This window comes from Phalaenopsis equestris, unplaced genomic scaffold (genome assembly GCF_001263595.1).
Source record: "Phalaenopsis equestris unplaced genomic scaffold, ASM126359v1 Scaffold000434, whole genome shotgun sequence".
NCBI lineage: Eukaryota > Viridiplantae > Streptophyta > Magnoliopsida > Asparagales > Orchidaceae > Phalaenopsis > Phalaenopsis equestris.
In genome coordinates, this window is record NW_018164875.1 from 111,604 (window position 1) to 139,074 (window position 27,471).

General features: G+C 35.7%; 1 protein-coding gene across 1 annotated transcript in view; it reads left to right on the forward strand.

The window, feature by feature from the left end:
* The window catches only part of LOC110027647 (ATP-dependent DNA helicase Q-like SIM), a 131,867-nt gene that overhangs the window by 72,401 nt on the left and 31,995 nt on the right, over window positions 1-27,471 (forward strand). Inside the window, exons 14-17 of the mRNA XM_020729160.1 lie at window positions 878-1,056; window positions 3,634-3,730; window positions 13,619-13,735; window positions 25,616-25,708. Coding sequence (XP_020584819.1) covers window positions 878-1,056; window positions 3,634-3,730; window positions 13,619-13,735; window positions 25,616-25,708 — 486 coding nt within the window. The remainder of the gene's footprint in view (window positions 1-877; window positions 1,057-3,633; window positions 3,731-13,618; window positions 13,736-25,615; window positions 25,709-27,471) is intronic.

Below are 27,471 nucleotides of genomic sequence, written 5' to 3' on the forward strand. Positions count from 1 at the left end.
GGATCCTCACTCCCTTGGTAGACTCAAGTCAATGATAAGGATTCATAAGGTCGGTATCTTTGCTATTTTGGAACCATTGGTCTCCTCTCCGGATGATCGCATTTTGTGTAAATTCAAAAACTTTTCTTCTACCCTCCTGGACTTTAATTGCAACAAGGCCGCTGGGCCTGATGGTTTCACCTCTGCTTTCTATATTAAATGCTGGAGTATTGTTAAGGGTAAGGTGGTGGAAGCTATACAGAGTTTCTTTAAGGGGGAGACTTCTGAAAATTATTTCTCTGCCGCTACTATCGTTCTTATTCCCAAAAACACTCAAAAAAGCTCTTAGGACCATTTTAGACCTATTTCTCTGACTTCTGTCATATCTAAGATGATTAGTAAAATTTTGGTCAGGCGTATTCAACCTCATCTCCACAAATTAATTTCCTTGAATCAATCTGCCTTTATTAAAAGGAGAGGGATCACGAATAATATTATGCTTGCGGAGGAACTCATCTTGGATATTGATAAAAAAAAGTAGAGGGGGAAATATGGTCACTAAATTGGATATTCACAAGACTTATAATTCTATTAGTTGGGAGTTTATCTTGAAGGTGCTTAAAGCTAGGGCTTTTCCCCAGGATTTTTGCAAAATTATTCTCTCATGGCTCCATTGCAATAAATATAACATACTCATCAATGGTCAATCTCTGGGCTTCTTTAGTGCGGGGCATGACCTCTTATCCCCTACTATTTTCATTTTAATATTTGATTATCTTTCTTGCCTTTTAAATAACCTTTTCAGGAGAAACACCACTTTGCATTACGCTCATAAATCCAATACGTTGGTAACACATTTAACGTATGTCGATGATATGATATTGTTCTCTAATGCTAGCAAAAAAGCGGCGAGAGATATTCACAGTTTGATGGCGAACTTCTAATCTTCTCTGATCTCCTTTTTAATGCCAATAAATGCAACTTTACATGGGAAATATGGTCAATCGTTCTAATGTGTGCTGTATTGCCAGTTTTACTGGATTCTCTATTTCTACGATTCCACTTAAATATCTGGAGGTCTTCTTACTTAAAGGAAGGAAGAGGTGAATTCAGTTTGATGAGGTGGTGGAAAAGATGCGGAAGAAAATCTTGGATTGGAAAAATAATTTCTTTTTTTTAGGGGTAGAATTACGTTGCTCAGGAATATCTTACGTTCTCTTCCTTTATATACTTTTCAAGTTTTCCAACTCATGAAAATCACTCTTTTGAGCCTCGAAAGATGTTTCAATAAGTTTTTATGGGTGAGGAATCATTCAGATAGAAGATGGATGCCTTGGAAGAATATTTGCAAACCTCTTTAAGCTGGTGGTTTGGGTTTCAAATCTCTGCATCATATTGATGATATTAATGTTTTTAAACAATGGTTTAATTTTCGGAAAGGAGATTCCTTGTGGGTCATTTTCATGCATGGGAAATATTGCCACTCTTGTTCGATATTGATCAATTGGCGGTTGGGGGATTCCACTATGTGGAAGAGAATGCTTTATGTTAGAGATTGGGCAAAGGATTTCAAATATTGGGAGGTGGGGAGTGGAAAGATTTCCTTTTGGCATGACTGTTGTTTCCATGTAATGCTTGATATGAGGGATACTAGGTTTTCAACTCTTATGGTTTCTGATACTTGGGTGGATGGTCGTTGGAATTTTCCTCTTCTCCTTAATTTTTTGGGTTTCGAGGGAGCTAATACTCGTTTAACTAAATTTAGTTGAGGTGCGACAGGGACGGACAATTTAGTCAGACTAAATTCTCACGAATACTCGTATTAACTTGCAGAATTAAGACCCAGTGGGTGATGAATAAGTTTAACTAAATCGCCGCAAACATGTGTTATACATTACATTTTATAATTAATTTAGATTCATATTCAGAAGCGTGGGAAAAGTTATATCATCAAAACAATAAGCTATGCAAAGTTGCAAATCCAACATAAATAAAATATGTACCCAAAAGACGGTGCAAAATCCCAAAATTATAAATGCAAAAGCTGTACAAATCACATTTGGCTACTTTCCTCTTCTTAAAAGTAAACAGTATAGAGTGAGAAACAAAAACCTTGGTAAAATAATCAAGGCTAAAGTAAGTTTTTTTAGACTGAAAAGAAACAATGTGAATGCTCATATGAAACAGTACATGTTTATACACAAGTTACAATATGCTATAATAGTATAAAACATGAAAAGAAAGTATGTAGGGTAGAAAATCATGACTGTTGTATAAAACATATATAGTCATAAGTTTGTAATCATAAGCATGTTCTTAGCAGTCTCATCATTGCATAACAATATCACTTGTAAATGTATAGGCCTTAACTATTTTCTTGTCCTGTAAAATCATGGGTCATCACCCTGCTCCAATTTTCATATTAACTATCAATAAAGGTTGATTTAACATAGTAGTTATCATTATCCCCCATGATACTAACGGTTTTCTACATTATGTCACCTTCTGTTCACAACAGTTTCTAGAGTTTCGTCACCACCTAAACACCAAAGTTGGGAATACCACATTCCTGCATAACGTACTTGCAAATACTCGTGTAATAGTCAACCCAGAACATCACTTGTAACATTTCTTAAAGCATAATACATGTATCAAACATTCATAGACATTTCATATATCACATGCATGAATCATAATAAATGAATATCTGCAGACAATTAATTTCGTAAGCATATTCATCTGTATCATAGAATAATAGCATCACATGTAAGAAAAATCAACATGCATTCATACATTCAATTTAGGTATTCCTTCACTAAATGCAGGAAATTCTAAATGCATTCATATCAAACGAGAATTCATATGAAAACCTATAGAAGATTATTTCACCTGGCTTGATGGAGTCCTATAACGAGTTTTCTCACGCTAGTCTCGAGCTTGCCACCTCGTGTAAACAACCTGAAATTTTTATGTAACTTAGGGTTTCATGGAAATTTTTATGTAAGCATTCTTCTCCGAAATGGACCTCTTTGTTGATTTTGTGCTAAAACCCTTACGGTAGCTCGCAAACAAAGTTCGACGCTTTCGACACAAGTTCGATGTACCCAAGCCCCTTTACTGTTCCGTGTGAAGCTGAACATGGGAAAGGAAGATGGGGAGAAGGGCGCAACAATTTATCTCGCCCCTCCTCTTTTGTCAGCCGCTTGATTTAATCGAGCCCTTTCATGCGCGTGTAAGTGTGGGGTGATTCGGTTGCCTACAGTGGACAGGCAGGAGCAGGATACAATTAGCATAATTAAGGGTTTAATTAAGGTAATTGTACTTATCATTTCATAGTTTTTTATCTTCCAAACCGTTCAAAATTAGTGTATAGTGCTTTATAACGAATTGATCGATTTGAAGCGTAGAATTTTATAAAAATAATTCGTTTGAATTATGAAGGGTGTTAATTTTAGGGTATATTTAAAATTTAAAGAATTTTTACCCATTCTAGAATTTTGGCCGTTACAGCTACCGTATTGACAGGAGCACATATTTACGCTTGGCAACATTATTTTTTTTCTTGTATTTTATACTGTTAATTATCATGTTTTTAAGAGAAATATTTTATGCCTGCTGTTTCTGATGATTTTCTTAATCATTTTTGGTTTTTAGATGTGATATTTGCGTAAGTGGGCCTTCCCCAAAGCAAAGTTTGACTGCTGAAGTGAAAGCTTTCCTGCATACTCTCCAGACCCAATGTGCATATATGGTATGTAACCTTCTTTCCTTTGTACTACGTTTTGGAACATTTTTTGTTCATGTCTGTGGAGTGGTTCTTAATAGCTATTCTTTTTCAAATGAACATATTTTCTCCGGTAGTTCTCTGATTTAAAAATATATGAGTAGTTCATTTGAAATTCGCCTCATTTATCAATCTATCATAGTAATTAGAACTTATTACAGATAGTAAATTTAGTTTTAGTAGTCAAAGCCAAGTATATTGAGCAGATCACTTAGTCAATATAAGGGTATATTTTCACTTTATGAAAACATGTATCGTGCTTTTTGCTAATTCCTAATTGTTAGGATGAGGTAAATGATGGTGATGGTGTTCGTGAGTGGGAAGTAAGGCCTATAACACATCTTTAAACTTTTCTTGGCCATCTCGAACATGTTGGAATGATGTAATTGTGCTTCTCCGTCTGGCCTCATTCAATCATGAATTTTACTCTTTGTATTGATTGGTTGGCCACTTTGACTAGCCTTGCTAGTTTTATCCTTTTATCTGGCCTTTTTGACCGGCTTTGCCTATTTTACCCTTGTGTCTTTTATGTATTCATAGTTGAACTGTTTTAATGTTCTAATACAATTGCACATTCAACTGTAGACTAACAACATGCTACCCCAATCTCCTAATTAAGTTCATAGTTAAAACATGACAATAATGAAGACTATTATCCTAAATGAAGTAGTTTATATGCTGTATATATCTTGATCTAAAAATCTTGGGGGTTGTATAACGGATTTAAGTAGTATTTAACTTAGATATTGCTAAACAGAAAAATGGCAATTTAAATAGAAGATTTAGCATATCCAGTTGATTTTCATTTTCTTCTCAATTTGGCCTTAAATCTCGGGTTTAAGAATTGACAGGATTTAGTAAATCCGGATTTATAGGATTTACTAAAGTTGCTAAGGTTTTTATCATACAGGCCTTTGATATGCTAGATTAATGTTCAATTTTGGTTTCTAGAATGCAAATAACATCAAGAAGTTCCCTTTAAATACCATATTTAATTATTCTTTTTTATCTTGAATCATAATCCATGAATGTTCTAAGGACCAATTTTCATTTAAATATGTTGAATGCAGACATAGCAGTTGTTTTCCTGCGCCTTGGGGGAGGGGGAGTGCAAAGGGATGCCCCAACGCTCTAGTCCTCACCACTGTGTCAGTAGGTAGGTCGTCCAGTGCACAGCACCCCGTGCTTGGATCCATTGTGGGTGGTGCCCCAGCGCCCATTCGAGGTGTGGGAGTGCTTGATTTTGTGGCTTCTACTTGAACGAGCGGAAAGGCAGCGTTGGGAACAACGCATCGACACCAGGAGCGGTTTGTACCCGATTGTGGATTTAAGCGCTTGTTTCACAAAGGATGATAGCACTCTCTTATAGTATATTATCGACGGTGTGTAGTGTTTGTGTTGAGAGGGTGATTTCAGTGAGTGCTTTCTTTCATGAGATCAGGAGAGGAAGGAGCATGAGTTGTTGTAAGTTTAGTGGTGTAGATAGTAGACTGAGTGGTGTAATTTTGTCTATTCTATTTTCATAGTGGAATTTTTTGTGTAACGTAGCTCCGTGGATTTTTTTCAGTTCTCTGGTTTTTTAACGTTAAATTTTTGTGTGTTTTTTAGTTGATTTCCTTGTTTTGCGCTTCTATTGAATTTATTGTTCTGGATCTCTCAAATTTGTGTGTTGTTTTCTCGAGGTTTGGTTTTGATTGTGACTCGATCAAATCCCAAGTTTTCATCCCAAGCGGTTTTTTTTTTGAAAATCTTTGATTTGAGTGAGAGAAATGACTGATGAAGCGAGGCACGAAGTTGAGGCCAATGCAGAAATCACTCTACAAATGTCTCCAACGGTTAAGTCTAAGGTGACTTCTTGGTTTTATCTTTAGTCAATAGTGAATCTTGGATAGTAGATTTAGGTACGTCTTTTCATGCATGCACAAATAAAGAAGTGTTTAAAAACTACCCTCAGAATAATCTAGGGAAAGTATTTTTGGGAGATAACAAAGCTTGCAGTATTATAGGAAATGGTAATCTTGATATTAGGTTTCAAAATGGGACAATCTGAAATCTTAGTGAAGTTCTCGGTGAGTTTTCAAAATGGGACAATCTGAAATCTTAGTGAAGTTTGGAGAAACATTTGTTCTCGGTGAGCCAGCTGACAAAGTCAGGGTATGTGACTATTTTCAAAGGTGATTCGTGGAAAGTGATCATGGGGCAATGGTGATGCCGTAAGGCAATATTGAAGGCACTATTTACCCGTTCAATGAGAATTCTGAATCAATTGATGTAGCTGGAACCACGATTGATGCAAGTCTTTGACGTCGCAGCCTTGGCCATATAAGCAAGAAAGGTTTGAAGTTTCTACTTTCTAAAGATAACTTGTAGGGTTGGAAGTCTCTAGAGTTAGATTTTTGTGAAGACTATGTATACAAAAAGTCAAAGATTTTTTTTTTCTGCAAATATGGGTTAATGGTGGAGTCCAAGAAGCTTTAGTTAGTGCATACTGACGTATGAGGTCCTACACCGGTTCAGTCCATTGGGGGTTCTCACTATTTTGTCATTTTCTTAGAGATGATAACATCAAATAGTTATGAGTTTATTTCTTAAAGTATAAATTAAATGTAATTGGGGTATTTAAGTGGAAGACTATGGTAGATAATGAGACAGACTTGAGGTTGAAGTTTCTCGATAGTTATGAGTTTATTTCTTAAAGTATAAATTAAATATAATTGGGGTGTTTAAGTGGAAGACTATGGTAGATAATGAGATAGGCTTGAGGTTGAAGTTTCTCGGATCAGATAATGGTGGCAAGTTTTGTGATTAAAGTTTTTTGAGTTGTAGTGCATCAGAGAGGATCATGCATGAGTTTACTGTTCTAAGGACACCACAATATAATGGTGTAACTGAGCGCATGAATAGAACTATCACAGGACATGCTAGTACTATATGATTGCATGCAGGCTTGCCAAAGCAATTCCAGGTAAATTAAGTGGACATTGTTGTTTGTCTGATCAATCATGGTTCTTCAGTACCTTTGAAAGAAAGCTTATCTAAAAAACTTGGAGCGACGAAGAGTTAAATTTTTCTCACCTGAAGGTATTATGTTATTTTACATATGTTCATATTGATGCAGGGTCCAAGATTAATTTTGATTTGATATCTGTCAAGTGCATTTTCATTTGGTATGACTCAGATAAATTTGGGTACAAATTCTAGGATTATCAGAATCAGAAGTTCATTAGAGGTATGGTTGTTACTTTCAATAAAATAGAGATGTATAGGGACAAGAGCAGAACTCAGGATTGTCCGTCAATTACTTCCAAAGAGTCTAAATATGTTGAGATAGAAGACGATGAAGAAAAGAGTAATGTTTAATCTGATGAAGCATGGGAAGTTTTTGAACAATCTGTTAATCAAGTCAGGAAATTCAAAAAAATCAGAAAACCGATACATATGTATTCTCCTTCGTTTTACCATCCTTTGCTAACAGATAGTGGTGAACTTGAGTGCTATGATAAGATCACTCAAATTGAAGATTCAAAAGAGTGTGAGTTTGTCATAGATGATGGGATGTGGTCATTGAGATCAAATCAGACCCGGAATTTGACAGAATTATCAGATGGCAAAATGGCACTGCACAACGAGTCAGTCTACAGACTAAAAGAAGAGTCAAATGTAACAGACACTACAAAACAAGACCCGTGAAGGAGTTTTAGCAGAAGAAATGAGGGGACTATAATGAAATTTTTTCTCTTGTAGTGAGAATGCCAACTGTCAGGGTTGTGTTGAGCTTAGTAGTAGAGGAAGATCTACATATGAAGCAAATGAATACAAAGACGATCATCTTTCATGGAGACTAGAAAGAGAAACTATATATTGTGCAACAACAGGGTTATGAAGTTTCAGGGAAAGAAGACTTGGTCTGCAGGTTGAAGAAGAGTCCTTATGGCTTGAGGCAGGCTCCGAGATAGTGATACAAGAGATTTGACATGCTAATGTCTGATAATGGGCATATGAATTGCCAGACTAACCACTAGTGCTTCATCATTAATTTTGGTAATTGTTATATTTTGCTTTTCAGTATATGGATGATATGCTGATTGCGAGGGAAAATATGAAAAAAATCAAGGATTTGAAGGATCTATTATTAAGGGAGTTTGAGATGAAGAATTTAGGTCTAACCAAGAAGATCATTCAGATGAAAATCAGTCGGGACATGGTTGCAGTTAGCTGAAGTAGTCTCAGGCGGAGCATATTGAGAAAGTCTTACACAGGTTCAATATGAGTTAGGGAAAACCAGTTTGCACTCCCTTAAGTAATTACTTCAAGCTATCTAAGTAACTATCGCCTAAGTCTGAAACAGAGCAAGCACAGATGGGTTGAAGTCCGTATGCTTCAACATTTAGAAGTCTAATGTATGATATAATATGTACGAGATCAGATATTGCATATGCAGTGGGAGTGGTTAGCAGGTATATGAGTAATCCTGGAAAGTATCATTGGGAGGTGGTGACTGAATTCTCAGATATTTAAGGTGAATAATCAACAGAACACTTTGTTTTGAAAGTACAAGGTTGATCTACAAGGATATGTAGATTCAGATATGATAGGGGATATAGATGATAAAAGAAGTTCAATGGATATATCTTCACTTTGGGGAACACAACTGTGAGTTAAGTTTCCAACCTGCAGAAGATTATTCTTTTGACTATGGAAACTGAATAGATTGCTATGTTTGAGGCTAGCAGGAGATGATTTGGTTGCATTGGCATAATTTGGCATGGTTGGGGGGAGGGGGACAAATGATTTGGTTGCATTGGCATAATTTGGCATGGTTGAGGGGGACAGTATGAGTATTATTCATCTTACAAAGAATGTCATTTTTCATGCTAAGACAAAGCATATTCAGTTGATAATCATGTTATTTGTTAGTTATTCTTAGAGTAGATAAATACAACTCAGAATCTTTCATATATATTAACTAAGGTGGTGGTTATTGAAAATTTGAAGCTATGCTTAGCTTCAGTGGGAGTCTAGGAATGTTATGACCAAATGTGAGCCACACTACTTTACAGAACTATGAAGGTGATGTAGATGAAGTTGCATTTAGAGGGGAGGGGTTGAGGTGCAATTAGTCTTCAAGTGGGAGATTGTTGAGATTGAAGCCTGTTTGCATAGCAGTCGCAACCCATGAGGCTTTCTAGCTCTTACACAACACTTCAACTCTTCAGGGCGGCACCCAGTGTTCTATTCTAGTGGACCAGGCGTCCCTGCTCCCCAAAGTGGTGCCCAGGCACCCTAGGTAGGGGGGTGCCCAGATGCCTAGTGCACGACACTCTTGTGCCTGGGTCTAGTGGGGGCGGCGCCCTAGCTCCCATTTGGAGCGCGAGAGCTCCAGATTTGTTGCTTCAGCACTAGCAAGCTGAAAGGCAGTGTCCGAGAGTGATGCTTCGACGGCACGAGCGGCTTGTACGTAGTTAGGGATTTAAACGCTTGTTTCATGATTGATGATACCACTCTTTTACAATGTTTTCACAACGGTGTGTAGCTTCTTTATTAAGTCAGTGATTTCGGTGAGTGTTTTCTCTTGTGAGATCAAGAGGGGAAGGAGCGTGAATTGTTGTAAGTTTCGATGGTGTAGAGAGTAGATGAAGTGGTATAATTCTGTACTTTTTTTCTTTCGTGGTGGATTTTTTTATGTTTTGTGGTTCTTTGATTTTTTTTAGTTCTCTGGTTTTCCATGTTAAGTTTGTATTTCTTCTGGATTTCCTTATTGTGTGCTTTTGTTCAATTTATTATTCGAATTGGTGTGTTATTTTTTTGCTGTGTGTTTTTTTATTGTGAATTAATCAAATCCCTAGTTTCCATCACAACAAAAAAGTCAAACCCTTAAAAAATTATTTTGAAATTAAATCAACAGCTACCAAGAAAAATAACCATCTAATTTATGGATACAATAACTGCTCTAGTAATGGAGAGGTAATCTTGAATTGGAGAGTTACAACCTATGAAGCACGAACATGAACACGGAGACATGGACTTAACACGATACAATACGGCATCACCACATAATTGAAAAAATAGAACACGATACGTTATGGATATGTTATAATATTTAATTAATTATGGATATAAAATATTTATTTGTTCATTATTCTTTATTACATTACAGAATAAACTATACGATAATAAAATTTAATTTTATAAATATAACCAATATTATGAAACCTCATGCTTATGAAAATTAATTTTTAAAATGAGATATAATATGTTTCAAATGAATTCGTCTAACTTATCGAATAAAATTTAAAATATCATTCTTATTTAATTAATTAAGTTAAATTTTAACTTTTTAATTTTAATAAATATAGATTTATAACTATTAACTCATTAATTAGTAAAAAAATATTATAAATTATGCTTAAAATATATAAATTATTGCTTACAAAACTATGGCCGCTTTAACTCTATTTGTCTTCAATGATAAAAGCTTCAATGCAAGTGAGCTTCAGTGCAAGTGTTGCAAAGTTCGTGGGGCATTTGAATTGGCTTCAACGAATAGAATTGCTCAGGTTACGACAAAGAAGCTTACAACTTCTGTGTTGCAAAGTTCGTGGGGCATTTGAATTGGCTTCAAAGAATAGAATTGCTTAGGTTACGACAAAGAAGCAAGAAGCTTACAGCTTCTGCTCTGTTTTAGTGTGGTGCATGTTCTGCTTTGATGAACAAAAGTGAACTACAATTCTCAGTTTCAATGAATGTAAGATGGACTTTTTACGCTCACTTTCGACAAACAAAAAGGTAAGTACTGATGCTTAGCTTTGACAAATATTGGATGCACATTCGATGCACAATTTTGACGAATGTTAGAGAGAGTTTTGATATGATAAGAAATGAGACGACTTCAATTATGAGGTATAGTAAGGGCTATGTGTATATTTATAATTTTCTACTTCTTGTTTATCGTTTTTCCCTAAATTTTTTTGAGCTCATGCCCGATGCAGTGTCTAGACGTATCCTAGAACTGAAAAAAATTTAGACATATTTTGTAGTGTCTAACAATTGTCAGAACATGCAGACAAGTGTTGGTGTCCAATATGTGTTTGACACAGTTACAACAGATTTTTAGAAGTGTCGGTGCTACATAGTGACATTGGGGCTGGGCAGACCTTGGACCGGTTCTGTCTAGGTTGAGGGAGTGCAATCATCCCTTTCTAGGCCTAGGATTGTTGCCCAATTTGTGTTGTATGGTTTGGGATAGCTGTCGACGTCTCCTCTTCCCTTTTAAGGTTGTATCTTAGGAATCTAAGTGGTGCTTCGGCTTTATTTCTGTCTCTAGGTGGTGTTTATCTTTCTTATACCTTTTTCCAAACCTTTCCTGCCATGTTCTCACATCCCCTTCATCATTTTTCTTGTTTCCGCCGCTTAGAAAAACACTTCTACAGTTGTTCTTGCTGCTTGCCGCTTCTCACCCTGTTGTCCTTGCCCTCCCCATTGCTGAATTCACCTTTCAGCTTGTTGGCTGACCCACTTGCCACCTCCCCGGAGTCCAATTCCCTAGCCAACAACACCTACACCCTAGTTCTAGTGTGTTATTTTTGTTTTGTTGCAATTTTCAATTTCCCTGATGTTGTTGTAATTTCAGATTTTTGAATTCAGTAATAACTTTTATTTTCTCTTCGATGTTTGATAAATTCCGGTATCACATAGGCTACAACTGCTAAATGAGGCTAAATAGAGTTAAGCACTCTAGAGCTTTGTTTTCCTAAGGTTGCTCTGCTCATAGGTTGAATGATAAGTTCTCTCATAAATTGTTTGACAATCTCATTGTTGGAATTCATGGAAGGTAATGAAGAAAGGGGACTGGAAATTTTGAGTACAACAGTTTACTTATGCTACAAAATTTTTATTGTGTTTCTAGTTTTTTTTTTTTTTTTTTTTCATTAAGTGGCCCAGAAGTTCAGCGCAAATAAAATGCAAAGCTCCAACCCTGCGACAGGAGAAGAAAACCCAACTAATGGATGAAATACAGGAGAAATAATTATCAAAAGCATTTCATCTTTGAGCCAGCAGTACCGGGAGTCAGATTGGAATCTGCATATAAGAGATGGATTGAGGCAACAAATGGGAAGCTCCAGGAACGAAAATAGTTATAAAAATGATTCAAATTTATATGAATTCAAATCCGGAAGTATCATTTGGATACTTTGTTATTAATTTTGTTGTCTCTAGAAGCCAAGTCGGATCCAACATTTGACTTTGAAATTGACAGTTAAGGTTGAATTAATGTTTGTTCCAGTGTTTGGATATGGAGAAATTCTTGAAAAGGCTTTTCATAAAAAGACACCATCATCAGCCATAGAATTCACTATTCAGAGGGACAACAATCTTGGAGGAAGAATTAGTAGTAGGTTGCAGAGAATAAAGTTTGAATTCTCGAAGAAGAAGAATTCTTAAAATTAATATGAGCAATATAATAAAATTTCTTGGAGTCAGTCATTAGACATTATGGAATACATGATAAATAATTAAATTGTGAGTGTTAAGGCATTGTGAAGGTATTTATTTGAAATGGTGTGCTTATCCATACAATTGAGCCTTCCAACTTTGTAGAGTAAAATCGAGCAAATACCAGTTCCCATCTTGCAACTACAGTTTTCAATACTCATCCCATTGTTTTATTATAATAGCATTGAGGCTTATACATATGAGATTTATGCATTTCGTTGGATTTGAATTTGCCAAAGAAAAAACCGAGTTTATTAAATGTAATAAAAATAGTCAACTTTTTGTTCCAATGCAATGATTCGCCAAAGAAATAATCAAATTTTTGTTCCAGTTCAATGATATGGCTCAACGGGATTGTTTTTTTAATACTTTTGACAGAGATAGAGAAATTTATTGGATTGCAAAATTTTATTTTATTTTTCCTTCTATTGCTTTAAGAAAAGACTTTTGGATTGAGACCCTTCAATTTCTAGTGTACTTAAACATGATTTGGAAGTATGACCGAACTTGTTGCATGAATGACAAACCATAACATTTCTACAAGGTCTAGCAAGATGATCTTTTTCCAACACCTGGCTCAAGTGAGAGAACCAAGCCTAGCTAAAGCTCATAGTAGATAAAGCGGCTGCCGCAGATGATTTACATGAATGCCTTCCACTGTGGAAGAAGGATTCTCCTCTTGCAACAGATTCTTCTATTCTCTCTCTCTCTCTCCCATTGCACTGGACATACGTTTTTACTCTCAAAGCAACTAAGCCTTCTGATTCTTTCGTTTTGTTAAGTTGATATTAAAATCACCATCAACAGGTATAGTAGCATGCCATGTCCCTGTAAATGTGACAGAAGCTATCTTTTCTACAAGCATACTAGCATCTGTCTTGGTACATCTTGTTTTTGCACTTCATACCAATTTATCGTAATTCTTTTTATAGAAAATGTTGCATGTTTCAATTTTATGCTCAGGTTTCCAGCCTTGGTTGACTCTGCATGCTTTGACCATTCTACTGTACTTTATGGGCATGATCACATACTTTTCTTTTTCAATATTCAAAACCCCGCATCCAAGCAAAGAAAATATGAGTTATTGAATATTTCACTATAAAATTACCAAGTTCTTATTGCATTTTTCGTGACATTTTGTCAAATTATTATCAACTTTGTAATGATGAATGGTACCTTTCCATGTTAATGTTAATTGTGTTTTTTGGATATTTACTATAAAATGTTAAATTAATTTTTAGATTTAGTTGGTTTTGTCCCATGGTGAACTGTATTACTAAATTGTAGTGTGTGTGCTATAACACAGCAGATTGCGCTTTGTTCCATTAGTGTGGTACTTGAACCTACCTTTCAACATTTCAGGATGAAACAAGTTTTGGATATGCTTCTCATTTTGATGCGATATATGGTGAATTCAGTAGAAAGAAGCTCTTAGAGAGACCCAATTTCCGGGATGTGCTCAATAGACTAAGGGAACAGGTTTATGCTTTAACAATCTATTTTCAGTATTAATTTAAAGTATGAAAGATATATTTGGTCGCATCTTCTTTGTTTCATATACAATTGTTTAGTTCTGATTCAATGTGTTTTGCCGTCCATATAGTGATACTATCTAGGAAAATATAAGTTAGCTAAGCAAATATTTTATTTTTGATGCTTGAAAGTGACCTAATATGGTTTTTTTTTTCTTTAGTTCTGATAGAATTCAAGGTTAATTGCCTTTGATTTTGAAAGAATGTAGTATTACTGTAGGAGAAATAATGGTGGAATACTCTATTATGCTGTAATAACCAAAAATAGACCCTGTAAATAGGGGTTTACGAAGTTATAAACCTGAAAAGAAATAAACATATCCTTGTAAAATCAATAAATTTGAATATTACACCAGATTTAAGATTTAAAAATTACCAAATATAATTGCTATAATTCTTAGAATTCACTTATTATATTGGACAACTGCAGCCTTCCATACAGACAGAAGCTGAGACGTGGCAATGCGTGAATGACTGCAATAATTATTATAGCGATGGGCCGCCCACTGTCCTTGTTCCGGCCAGTGAGACGTGGCAATGCGTGAATGACTGCAATAATTACTATAGCGATGGGCCGCCCGCTGTCCTTGTTGTTCCGGCCAGCTGGAATACCATATAAGGAAAAAACCAACGGCTCTTACCACGCAGAAAATTTATCATAAGGGATCTCTTTTTTCCCAAGCACATGTCATGAATATTTCCTTGTTTGTGCCGAGCTAAATATAGTGGATGGTTAATCACTTTTTTTCTTACCTCCTTTGGGAGGGGTTACAACCCTCATTATAATACTTTTTGCAACCTAATTTGTAAACACCATACAAGCTATGCTTGTCAAACTTATTCATGAATAGGCGTCTTATCAATCCCGAAGTAAGGATGCTAGCAGTTTGATTGAAAGATGGATATTTAAAATACAATTTCTATTTTGAATTTATTATTTAATTAAGTATCGATCTAGATTGTTTGGTTCTATCTTGATGGATTGGGTTGTCTAATATACAAATAGCAGTTTTTTTGTTACAATGTACTATTATATAATTTTTTATTGTTACTTAAAATTCTCAAGGGTAGCTTAAGTTAGATTAAATCACTAATTTTGCTAGCCAATTATTTATGTTTTGCTTCTGCACTACTCACTGTGACAACAATTTTATTTACTTCTTTTATTATATGATTATCCCATAAATAGGTGCAAGACCTTGATGTAAATCTTTAGTCAACTATAAAACTTGACCAATAGCAGTGTTTGCATATCTTTGTATCATTATTCTAGTGTTTTTTCCAGAGGGGCACACATGAACTGGCTTATCATGTAGCATCAAAGGTTATGTCAGGCTTGGCATGAGCCAAATAGATGAGTTTTTCCACCAGTATTTGACATCTTCCTTTATTGTCTAGGGTAGTGCTATGTTCACCCAATTTCGTGATAAGATTCAATGGAGTGGCGACGAGTTTGATTTCAATTGTACATATTTCTCTTAAGAGATTTAGAGCATACTTTCATTGAGAGATGACTAAGATAGACTTGTGTAATGCTAATAAACCAAGCTAAGGATCCAATGTGTAGTTCTATAAATATGATAAGCCAAAACTCACGAAGATATTGTTAGTATTCTACCTTGAAAAGAAATGTTTGTCCATTCTAGGTTGACCTATGACACTACTAAGTATCCAATCTTTCCACCACTAAATTTTTTACTTCATATTTGCATACTACATTCAATTCTTTTAATGATGAATATTTGAGTCCAAGTTGTCTCATCTATTAGGCATCTTTATAATCAAGAAACTTAAATCTTGACCATATACTATCGCCGGTATAACAACTTACTTGACTTAGTTAACATACTCATTATTGTATCTTAGATCGAGCCATAATCCTATTAGTCCCACAGATATCCTAAGCTCGTGCCATTATCCCATAATTCCCACTTACACCATTGAGTTGGGCCATAAATCCCTAAGTTTTACTTTTGTGCCACTATATATTAACAAAAGTTAGCTTAAGGCAATGCTTTGAAGTGAGCAAGTTTGGTTTGACTCAGAGCTGCCTGCTCGAAGTAACTCGTGTATACAACTTTCAACTTTAGGCTTCATTTACAAATAATACATTCTTCAACATACGTACACCCCAATCTACCTGGGAAGATTGGTTTAGTTGGAAAGATATCTCATAAGAGCAAACTAGAGTCAGCGGGCAGGCTAACCCGAATATTATACAATTTGAAAATCCTAACACGAACCCAAATCGCCTTCAACTTGCCAACTTGAACCCAACCCATACAAACTGTTTAACATAAGGAAAACTGTTATTTTGGGCCAATTTTGGGTCTGGGTTGGCGGATTTATTTCAAGTCAATTTCAGGTTGGTGGGTCATCCCGAATACGAACCAAAAAAGTTAAATTGGTTAAGTTCTTTAACCTGGACTCAACTTGAAAATTATTCGGGTCAATTTGAACACGGATTTTCTTAATTGACTTCAAGCCAAGTTTGTGTGTCACGTGACACCTCTATTATGGATGCTAATTAGGCTTTCTAAATTATGTGGTGTTTCAGTCTATCATCATTGGTGGAGTGGATCATGTAAGTTGACTCTAGATTATGTAATCATTGGATATTGATTGGGCTGACCTTCCATCCCTTCCAATACGCATACATATAAAACTAAAGCTCATTGACGTGGAGGCTAGGAGCTGAACTAGCTCAACTGGTTCAGCAAGAATGTTGTCGGTCCAGTAGGGAGGCTGAACTGGTTGGCCCTACTTTGTGTTGAGGGATTTCACTCACCCCCCTCCTAGTTATCTTTACTATAAATATGATTCTTTGTTGTTTAGGGTTTAGTTTTTCTTGATTTCAGATTTTTTTTGTTGTCGGCATTTCTTTTTTGCTAAGATTTATTCGAGGATAGTTGATGCTCCAGTTGTATCATGCTTCAAGGTGGTGATTATCTCTACTTAATCCCCTACGTATTGCTCTCACCTACTCGCGACTCTTCAACCTACACCCTGTCGGTCCTACTTAATCCCCTACGTATTGCTCTCACCTACTCGTGGCTCTTCAACCTACACCCTGTCGGCCGTTTTAATTTTAGAACTTTAAACTTTATGATTTTTGAGTTTTAATTTTAAAACTTTAAACTTTATGATTTTTGAAAAAAGGAGATGTTTTATAAATATGAAAATAGTTTTGATGTAAATATAATTTTTGAAAGTAACATTTTAATTTTAAAATAGATGAGACCAAACGAGTCTCACATTTTGGATAGTTTGGATGACTGAGTGCGATATCATAAGTGATATACTTATCCCGAAGAATAAACATATCACTTGTAGTAGGCCCAATCACCTAAACTATAGAATTTGTGACATACGTTTGGTCTGCGAAATATTTTATATGAGGCCAACAAGTTCTCATACCTAATTTAAGGATTAGATAGAGTTTATTTTACCTGGGTTCCAAGTTTCCTATAGAGTCAAACCCCTATAGTTAATTACATTTCAAATGACTGGGATCATTCAAGAAACCTCTCGATTAAGATCAGTGGTTTTGCCTTTAAGATTTTAAAGTTTAGGTTTCCCAAATCGGACATGAGAAAATCAAATGAGAATGACTCAAAATAGGAACAATTATTTGAAGGAAGCCAAAGGAATGAAGAGTAAGGGATATCACAGATCCAGGGGAAACCCCGGTGACTTCTCAACTATCCTATTATTTGGCTTTATGTTTTTTGAAATGATACTGTTTAATGTTTAATTCCGCAATTTATTTAGAATTTAGGACTTATGTTCGCACGATATCTGATCGTGCAAATAGCCTAAAAAGATAGGAGGATTTACACTGTACCGTACAGTAACCTCGGGATCCTAAAGTGTTAGGCTTTTTTAATTGCACAACAGGATTGTGCAAATGCCTAAAAGTGATATGTGAGGGTTTATGCTGCGCTAGACAAACCACCTCGAAATCCTATGGGCTATTATTTTAACTAAGGAAAGTGATTAGTGATATGAACTTGTTTTGATGTTGCAAATTCATCTTGAAGTGATTCCTCCATATGTCCTCGTCATGCTGCCCGTGATGTTCGATCCAAGTTCTTCATCGTAGCAACTTCAGGTTTGATGTCAATCTTATAGGTATATGTAATCACTAGGTTTTCCTACACTAAGGTATGATGTGTAACAAAACAATTAAGCATGCAATATAGAAGAAAAAGACAGTATAATATACAGTAAAGAAAGAGGACAATATAGTGTGCTGGGAGAACAGTATAACATGCTAGGAGAACATTATAACATGCTGTGAAATAAAATACTGTAATGTAAATCAAATCGGTATATTTGGGAGGTCTGTTAATCTTTTAAGCGAACTAGTATTCACTGTATAAACAAAAGAAAGACATTGCCTGAAAAACTCGAGAAAATTGACAAATAACCCACAACAGAAGACCCGGGAAAATCGACGAGTAGCAATTCAAATAAAATCATCAAAGTTATGGAAAAATCCAAGAGAAAAGAGAGCACAAGTGCTTTGTCCAAAATCCAATAAAACTTACGAAAGGTCTGAAAAGAGGAGACCGCAAGCACTCGGGTCGGAGCTAGGCTCAAATAATATATTTGTACACGAGGAACGTCGAAGGCTACTATCGTTCACCCGGATGTATAAAACACGCCACTCAACTAGAAGGGTATCCTACTGAACCTAACTTAGGAGGGTACTTCTTAGCTTAGTATCGATATTCAACAAGTGGACAACCAAGTTGTAACACATTTAAAATTTAAATTTTAGCATGCACATATATTTCAAACATAAAAAAGGAAAATTGTATCAATTTTGTAGTAAAAATATTGTATTTGTTCTTATCAACTTGTTTTATCAATTTTGAAAAAGGAATAATTGTCCACGAGTCGATCACGTTATCGGACGTAGGACCGTCAACAACCTAAGAAGGTACGGGTCCCCCGCTAGTCTTGTGTCGGTGAGTGATACTTTCATTCTACAGTTCATCAGGCCCCGAGATTGAGTCCTGATGTTGCAGGATGAGATATCATTCTACTATACCACCGGTGTGCCTTTGTCATCATCACCGTAAGCCCTAAAACAAAACCGACATACTTGCGACCTTGCTTGATGGTTTCATATATAGCAAAATGCTATATATGAGTGTTTATGTGTCAAACATAAGCACAGAAAACTGAACCAAGAAGCAAAGAAAAAAGAAGGAATAAAAATGAGGATGAGAGAGAGGAGGAATTGATCCACCCAAAAGGTCGAAAGAATAAAGGGTGAAGTAACCTTCAAAACTGTGACGAAAAGATCTTAAAAAGAGAACCCAAGATCCTTGAATCAATCCAGAGGATATCATCTTCTCAAATTTTATATAATTGGATCAACTCGAGAAGAGTATCCTCTCCAAAATTTTATTTCAAATAGATTGAAATGGGCCCAAAATTAACATAACACTGTACTTACGGCTTCACCACCTTTATGTACTCATACACCCAAGCCTGAACCGAAATTTGATACCTATGTTCTCCAATATTTAAGGTTGAATCTCCCAACACTCTTCCAAATGACAATTTTATAAGCTTTCAAGTCTTATCATGAATCTAATTCATATCAACTTTATGATTTCCCAAAATGAAGTTTCAAGAGTTTTTTATATGTCACAAAGTAAAGGAGAATAGTCTATAGAGGGCAACTTTCTAAATTTCCAAAAGCCATGCCAATATCAAATCCATTCAATTCCATTATTAATCAAAAGCTTCTCATGTCAAATAAGCCATGAAATCATCCATATAAATGTTTACAGCTAGGGACAACAGAGAACAACCAATCAGGACAAAGAAAATCAACTGGGATGTTCACGGGTAAGGGTAGCAAACCAAAGCCACCAAACCAGCCTCACAGCAAAGGAGAAAGCAAGAAACAACCAAACATGACAAAAGAAAACCCAGCTGAGATGCTCACGGGTAAGGGCAGCAGCCCACACAACCACTAAACCAGCTTCACAACAAAGGAAAAAGCTAGGATCAGCCAAACAAAATAAAAGAATCCTACGTGAATACTCTCAGGTAAGGGCAACAGCTCACACAACCACTAAACTAGCCTCACAACAAAGTGGCAAGCAAGGACGTTAGAACTCACGACCAGGGTCATTGAAGAGAAAAACCAAGCCCAAACCAACCTTTTTTTTTAATCATAAAAGAGCTAAAGGAGAAGGCCTACGGCCAGGGGCAGCAGAAAATTGCCAAAAAAGACAAAGGAAAACCAACTAAAATGCTCACAAGCAGGGACCACAAAGGGAGCAGCCCAGCCCCAAGACAAGCTCACGGACAGGGACAGTAAAAGAAAGCCACCATAGGTATTGCCATTGCATTTCTTTTGATATACATAAGAGAGTGAATGGACAAGTTCTTATAAATCATTAGGAATGAAACCATTTTCATCACATAAGACATGATAGTGAGTTAGTCTGCTCGTATCAAACATTCCCACATAGAAGTAGATGTTGAAATCATGAATTTTGGGATGACAAACTTGATTACCAATAAAATCTTGGGAGGGATGCTAAAGAAGAGCCTCCAACCAAACCGTGCCCAGCAAATGGGTCAATCCGAGCCCACCAAAGGGCTAAAACAGCAAGAGGTTTCAGCCAAAGCATAATACCAAAAGGAGCCAAACCAAGCCCACCAAAGAGGCAAACCAAGCCCAGCACAAGAGACAATCCAAGTCCAGCACAGGGGTAAAACCGAGCCCAACACAAAGGGGCAAACCAAGTCCAGCATAAAAGACAACATAAAGAAAATTATAACAGATAAATAGAGCTCAACAAAAGGAGCATATCAAGCCAATCAAAACCGGGCCTAATTCTCAGACCAAATCAAGCCTACCAAATTGGTCAAAAATAATATAAAACTTTCAGTTGAATCCAACCCAGAAAAGTCAAAATCGAGCCCACCAAATGGGCCAAAAACAGAGAACATTTTTCTTCCTAACATGCATTCCTAGAATAACAACTAAAACTTCCCAACAAAAGAAGTCTTATTCATCATGTATCTTGAGCAAAAAAGGAAAAGAAGACAACCATATCATGCTCCATTTTAATCTTTCCAGGAACTATTCATGCTTAGATCTCAAAACAAGCCCAAAACTTGCTTCCACTTGCTTTAGAAGAGAAAAGAAATACTTTTAGATGCCATCCGAAATGGTGCGGAATAGAGGAAAGAAAATGAATACCTCTTAATGCAGACTCAAATCAAAATTGCAAGACAGATTCAGGAAAAACACTTCCTACAGAACTCCCCTTCTAAAAGCTTCAAAAAACAGCAGCCAATGAATGCTTCAAACTCCCAGTGCACCAGAACCTAGCCTAGAAAGGATTTCGGCAGAGCCTTTCTTCCTAAAAGCTTCGAACAACAAAAATTCAGCCTCCCTTTCTCTCAAAAAAATTTCAACAACCCAAAACAGTACACTAAGAAATTTTTTTATAGTCAGAGAAGAGGGGAAACCGCCACCTGCCACCATAAGGTGGTCGAATCAAATAACGGGAGTGAATCGTCACCATAAAGGAGAGAAAGTAAAGCCTTGAGAAGAAGAGGGGTCGGCCAGCTGAGCTCCCACGATTGGAGAGTCGAGAGCTCGAACGGCCACGCGAGGAAGGAGAAGAGTCGAGAGAGAAGGAGATCGCCGTGTGGATCGTCCACGGGAGCTAGGGCACACAAGGGAGACAAGTCAAGCGTTCGACTAAGATGCGGGGTCGAACAAAGGATTAAGTGTGCGGGAATAGAGAAAATAGAGTTTATGATTATAATTAAGATTATAAATAATCATATAACTATATAAAAATAAAATTTGATTTATGCATTTTCATTTGTGCGTCAGATTGTATAAAATTAAATGTCCTTTTTAGGTATTGACGTTCCAGACTCGCTGACGTGGTCCGTTTCACCGTCGGAGGTCGTTTTGACGAATTCATCGATTCACATGTAATTTGTTCATGTGCGGAACTATGATAATATGGGTGTCTTTTCTTGCTAAAATTGGTGTCTCAGACGCGTTGACGCAGTCTATTTTATCGTCGGAGGTTGTCCGGAGAAGTTCGTATTTTCACCAATCCTTTAAGTTCAATTTTAGTCTGATCTTGTGCAACTTAGTGAATTTTGTGTATTTCGTGTGTGTGTGTGTGATGATAAAGTCCTGAAGAGGTTTTCCTAGTGCTTGAGATTTTATTGGGAACTTCTCCTGGAGTCTCCACATGATAGTCCTTTACCACTCGACCATAAGACGATAGTTTTGAGATCATTAATGCAAGACATCACAAGAGAAATACGAAGTTGCTGGAATTTCTAAAGGGGGTGGATTCCAATACTAGTTTTCTATGATAGTCAATAAGAACCCTAGAGCTACATCCTATGATCCTAAGGAAAAGAGTCATGACCTCAAAATGAGGTCAACAATAATCCGACGTTATGAGTTCTTGTCTTTGCTGGATGTCAATTCCTGCATTGCTTGACATGTCATTCTGCATCTCTTGTAAGCTTTGGCCAGAAAAAATGCTCTCTTACGAGTTCGAGGGTTTTGTCTCTGCTGAAATGTACTACTAGTCCTCTGTTGTGGCCTTCCTGGACAATAGACTCTCTTAGTGAACACCAGGGAATGTACAACTGACTCTGGTGGAACAGGTATCCATCTGTTCAGTAATATTGCCTGTTGGCTTCTCCTGACATTGCTCCCATATATTTTTAAAATCTTAGTTTGTTTCATATAGATCTTTTATAACCTCGAAACCCACAACTCAAGCCTGCATGGATGTGATCAATAAATTTCGACGACTCAGTGCATCTGCTATTCTGTTATGTCTTCTCACCTTGTGTTTTGGTACAAACTAGAATTTAGCTAGAAATTCCACCTATGTTGCATGGTTTTACTTTAGTTTGTTTTGGCTATTGAGAACTTTTAGGGCATCGTGATATGTAAATAGTGTAAACTCGTTTGTCAACGGGTAGTGACTCTAGCGTTCTAGAACTCTTACGATTGCGTAGAATTTTTTATCGAAAGTTGAGTATTTCTTCTTGGACTCGTTCAATTTCTCACTGAAAAAAACAATAGGATGTCCTCCTTGGCTTAGTACTGTTCCGATCCTCAAGCCGGAAACATAACATTCTAGCTCGAAAAGTTGGTTGAAGTGTCTGAGTTTCTTTTTCTTTCAGTGTGTCAAAACTGTCCTGGGCTGTTGCTGTCCAAGTTATTGATAATTGCTATGTTGGAGGGCTTAATCTTTATAAATAGTTAATATTTTATTAGGGTAGGGTGATGACCAATGATATGATAGGACATGAAAATAATTGAGACTTATACATTACAAAAGTGAAATTGCTATGATGTTATGCTTATATGGCTATGATGGGATTGTTGTGATGATTTTTCTATGATGACATTGTTATGATTATGAACATGCTTATGATTAAATACTTTTGACTACACATGAATGAATGACATAATAGTTTTACACAACAACATAATTTTCTACACTACTTGCTTTTCTTTTACATGTGTTATATGATTCTAACATTATGACTTGTGTATGGACATGCACGGTTACCTATAAACAGGCTTATTGGTCGTTTTCCGTGTATAAAATTTTATTTCAGAATTGATTTCTACCCACTTTTAGTTGTAACCACCACCCGCTGCCTCTTTTCTACCACCAACTTTTGTCGATTCTATTTCATCAATGTACATAAGTTGTTCCATCCGGCCCTAGCGAGACATTGATATTTTGTTTTGTTTCCTTTTCTTATTTTGCGTCTTGATTGTAAACTTGTTGTTTTGAGAAATAAAATTTGCTTTCTTACCAGATTTTTTGTTTACTTTGGTGTCAATTCCAAACTTCAACCACCAGTCCACTGCGTAATTTACAACATTATAAAATTAAGAGGTCAAATTGAACCTCTAAAATGGTTCAAATATTTATGTTGAATAGGCTTTCTTCAATAATAAAAGTTCATCCAAACTTAAGCTTCAAATAATGTGTAGAAGTTAATGGATTTAACATCCTTGATAGTTTTAAAAGCTTGTGTTGTTCTTTTATCTCCAAATTTTAAAGAATGACGAGTAGAAATATATCCAAATTTCATATAGTCTATAAGCTTTTCTTCCATATTAATAACCGAGAAAAAATGTTTTTTTCTCTAATTTAAATTTGCTTAAGTTGTTTTCTATATTCAAAAGGAAAGTCTATAAAAGTGTCAAATTAGTCCCCAGACTCTCTAAACTGGGAAGGAAATTGTCCCCTTGGAGGACTATTAGACCCCAATTGACAGAATTTGAAGACTAATTTGGCACTTCTATAGACTTTGGAACTAAAATGACCCCATGTAAATATTAAGGGAACTATTTCGACACTTTATTCAAAATATAACATTTACATTCAAAATCTTCAAAATATTCAATGATTAGTTTTTTAGCATGCCAAGATTTAAAATGTATTTTCTTCAAAATAGGTCTGATCAAAACACAATTCAAATGTAATAATAGATACTTACTGCATTTGCCCAGAAATATTTGGTAAATTTTGTTAATAATATATGGAATTCACCATTTCTTGTAACGTGCATCATTTTTTTTATTAACTTTGTTGAAGAGTTTTTGGGGTTGATAATTCTTTCTTAGATCTTTTATTTTTAAAAAAATTGTAAAAGCTACTATTTTAATATTCATTTAAAATATATAAAACCTTCTAAATGACAGATTCCTTGCACCAAACTTAGCCAACTTTTAAATTTGATCCCTTGGACTAAATAGATCTTCGGCAGAACGAACATTTCTCATTCATGTAATGTAACACTCCTTATTGGAAGATTTGCGCCTAGGCTGGACGCTTGGACTAGTTTGTTCCAGGAAGGCATGTTTGGTCAACCTTGCTAAACCTGGGGATTGCCGCTCAAGGGAGTGGAGCTACTCCTAGTTTTCTAGGGCATATATATTTTGCTTTTATTGTGTTTATGTTTTCAGTTTTTCACTGTGTTTGTTTTGGGAACCTTTTCCTGTCTAGGGATGTCTCTGAGGTTCTGAGTGGTGCTCCGATTGTATCTCGTTCCTGAGTTGGTGTTATCCTTTTGATACCCTCCCCATCCCTTTCCTGCACCGGTTTCCTCCCCCTTGCCGCTCCACCTTGCTGCCGCCCCAGAAAAAACTGCCCAGCAGTTGTTTTTCTTCATCCTAACTGCCCGCCATCCCCAACCCAAGCTTCCCAGCTATCCCTCTCCTTCTTACTAGCTGCTGTCACCCTGAACTGCCCTTTCCGTTGCTTTCTCATTGCTGCTGATTTTAAGAAAATCTACAGACCAGTTGTTTTCCCTTTCCTTTTGCTGTCGCCACATTCCAAACTCCAAACACCGCCAACATCCTCGATTCGTCACTTATTCTAAGTTGTGTGTTGTGTTTGTTGCAATTTCAAATTTCTACTTGAGTTGTTATAATTTCTTATTTGAATTTAACAATAATATTTATTTTCTATTGGTGTTAGGTTAAACCACGGTATTAATCATTCAAAGTGAACCTAATTTAGGAAGCTTGCTATTACTTTAACGTTTCTTATGAAATTTTCTTCGGATTTCATTCAGTTCTCATTAACAAGGAATTTTCTTTTTAAATAAGTAGCACACTGAGCATTTAACTAATTGATTGTACAGGATGAAGTAAAATGGGCAATATATGAAAGCAATTATTTATTTTATTTTTTGTTTGCATTCTTTAGTCATGTTATTAGTAGTTTATATTTTTCTGAGTTTCTTTTCATAAATTGTTCGTTAACAAATTTTGAAACAGTATCCAAAATTTGGTTCAAGTGATAGATTATGGTGGAGGGGTCTTTCACGTATACTAGAAGATATGGGATTTATTAAAGAGGCTGATGATCAGGTATCCTTCTTTATTAGTTTTATTATTATTTTTTTTTTTATCTCTAAATATCTTTGATCATTGGCGCGTCAATCATATCTTTAGTAAAATTTTAACGCTGACTTAAAAAAAAAAAATATTAACTAATGTTATTCATTTATTTCAAATTTGACTTAACGTTAGTGAGATTATATACCAAGTGCCATGTTTTGTTCCAACTTTCATATATACTACCAAATTTACGGTCATTTCACCTTGTTAAATTGGCAAATGAAAGTGACCAAATTTAGACGGGTAGGGTGGCAGTTTGGTTGTGCATGCTTGTTAGGTGTTTGTGATGTTATGATTGTACGAGTGGCTTATTTGGCTGGGAAAATATGTTGCACTATCTGTTAGATATTGAGATCTTCATTTCAGTAATGATTCCAATTGATTGGGAAAAGAGATGAATGTTTAAGTTTACTGATTTTATGGTTTTTATTAACAAAATTACAATTTTTTTTAATATCAGTTAGGCCACCGGAGGTCAATTTGTATGAAAATTAGAATCAAATTGAAAAGTTTTATATATTTTCTCCATTACATTCTGGAATCTGACATTTCTTGTGATGAATTAGTCAGCTTATTTTTTTGAGTCAAATAATCTCAAGGTAGTTTTTCTATTTTATAGACTTCATAGAATACATTAATGGTCTACATTAAATCATCACTTCACGAAATTATTTCGGAAACATCATGTAAAAAAATGAGCATACCTTGTGGCATTGAGTTATGAAACACCTGCATTTGTCGAAAGATTGATTTTATCAATCTTAACCTAGAATCTCCATAAAACACTCGAGACAACATAAACATCGCTCATAGGGGGATTTACACTCGTAGCACTCAAACATTGATATTTTACATATTTTGTGCTAGGGCGTCCCCTGGAAGCGACGCGTTGTATAGCCTGAATACAGTGAAAAGTGTGCAAGGGCCGCTACACCGGCGCCCGAATGTAGTGTTAAATAAGCAAGGGTTCCCGCATTACGGGCGAATGCGCATAAAGAAGTTAGTCCATGAAACTAATAAAAATAATATTAAGATAGGATCTTGGAATATAGGTACTCTCAATGGTAAATTAATGAAATTAGTTGATATTATGATTCATAGAAAAGTTAATATCTTATGTATTCAAGAAACTAAGTGGGTGGGAGAAAAGGCTAAGGAGATTGATAATTTAGGTTTTAAACTTTGGTATTCTGGTAAGAGTCGCACTTGAAATGGTGTATGTGTAATTATAGATAAGAGTTTGAAAGATAATGTTGTAAAAATTTATAGAGTTGGAGATAAAATTATAGCCCTTATAATTATAGCTCTTAAGATTATCATTAGTACTAAGATTTTTAATATTATAAGTGTTTATGCTCCTCAAGTAGGTTTAGATACAGGGTCTAAAGATAAATTTTGGAACGACATAGAAAATTTAATACAAATGATACCTCTTGAAGCAAGCATTTTTATTGGAGGAGATTTAAATGGATATATCGGTAGAGTTGTAGAAGACTTCAGAAATACTCATGGTGGCTACGGTTTTGGAGTAACTAATGAAGAAGGTAGAGTTATTTTAGATTTTGCTTCAGCGTATGATTTTGTTATTACAAATATTTTATTTAAGAAAAGAGATGAGCATCTTATTACTTATAAGAGTGGATCTAATAAAACACAAATTGATTATTTTCTTATGAGAAGAAGAGATCGTCGCGATTGTAAATATTGTAAGGTCATTCCAAGTGAAAATTTAA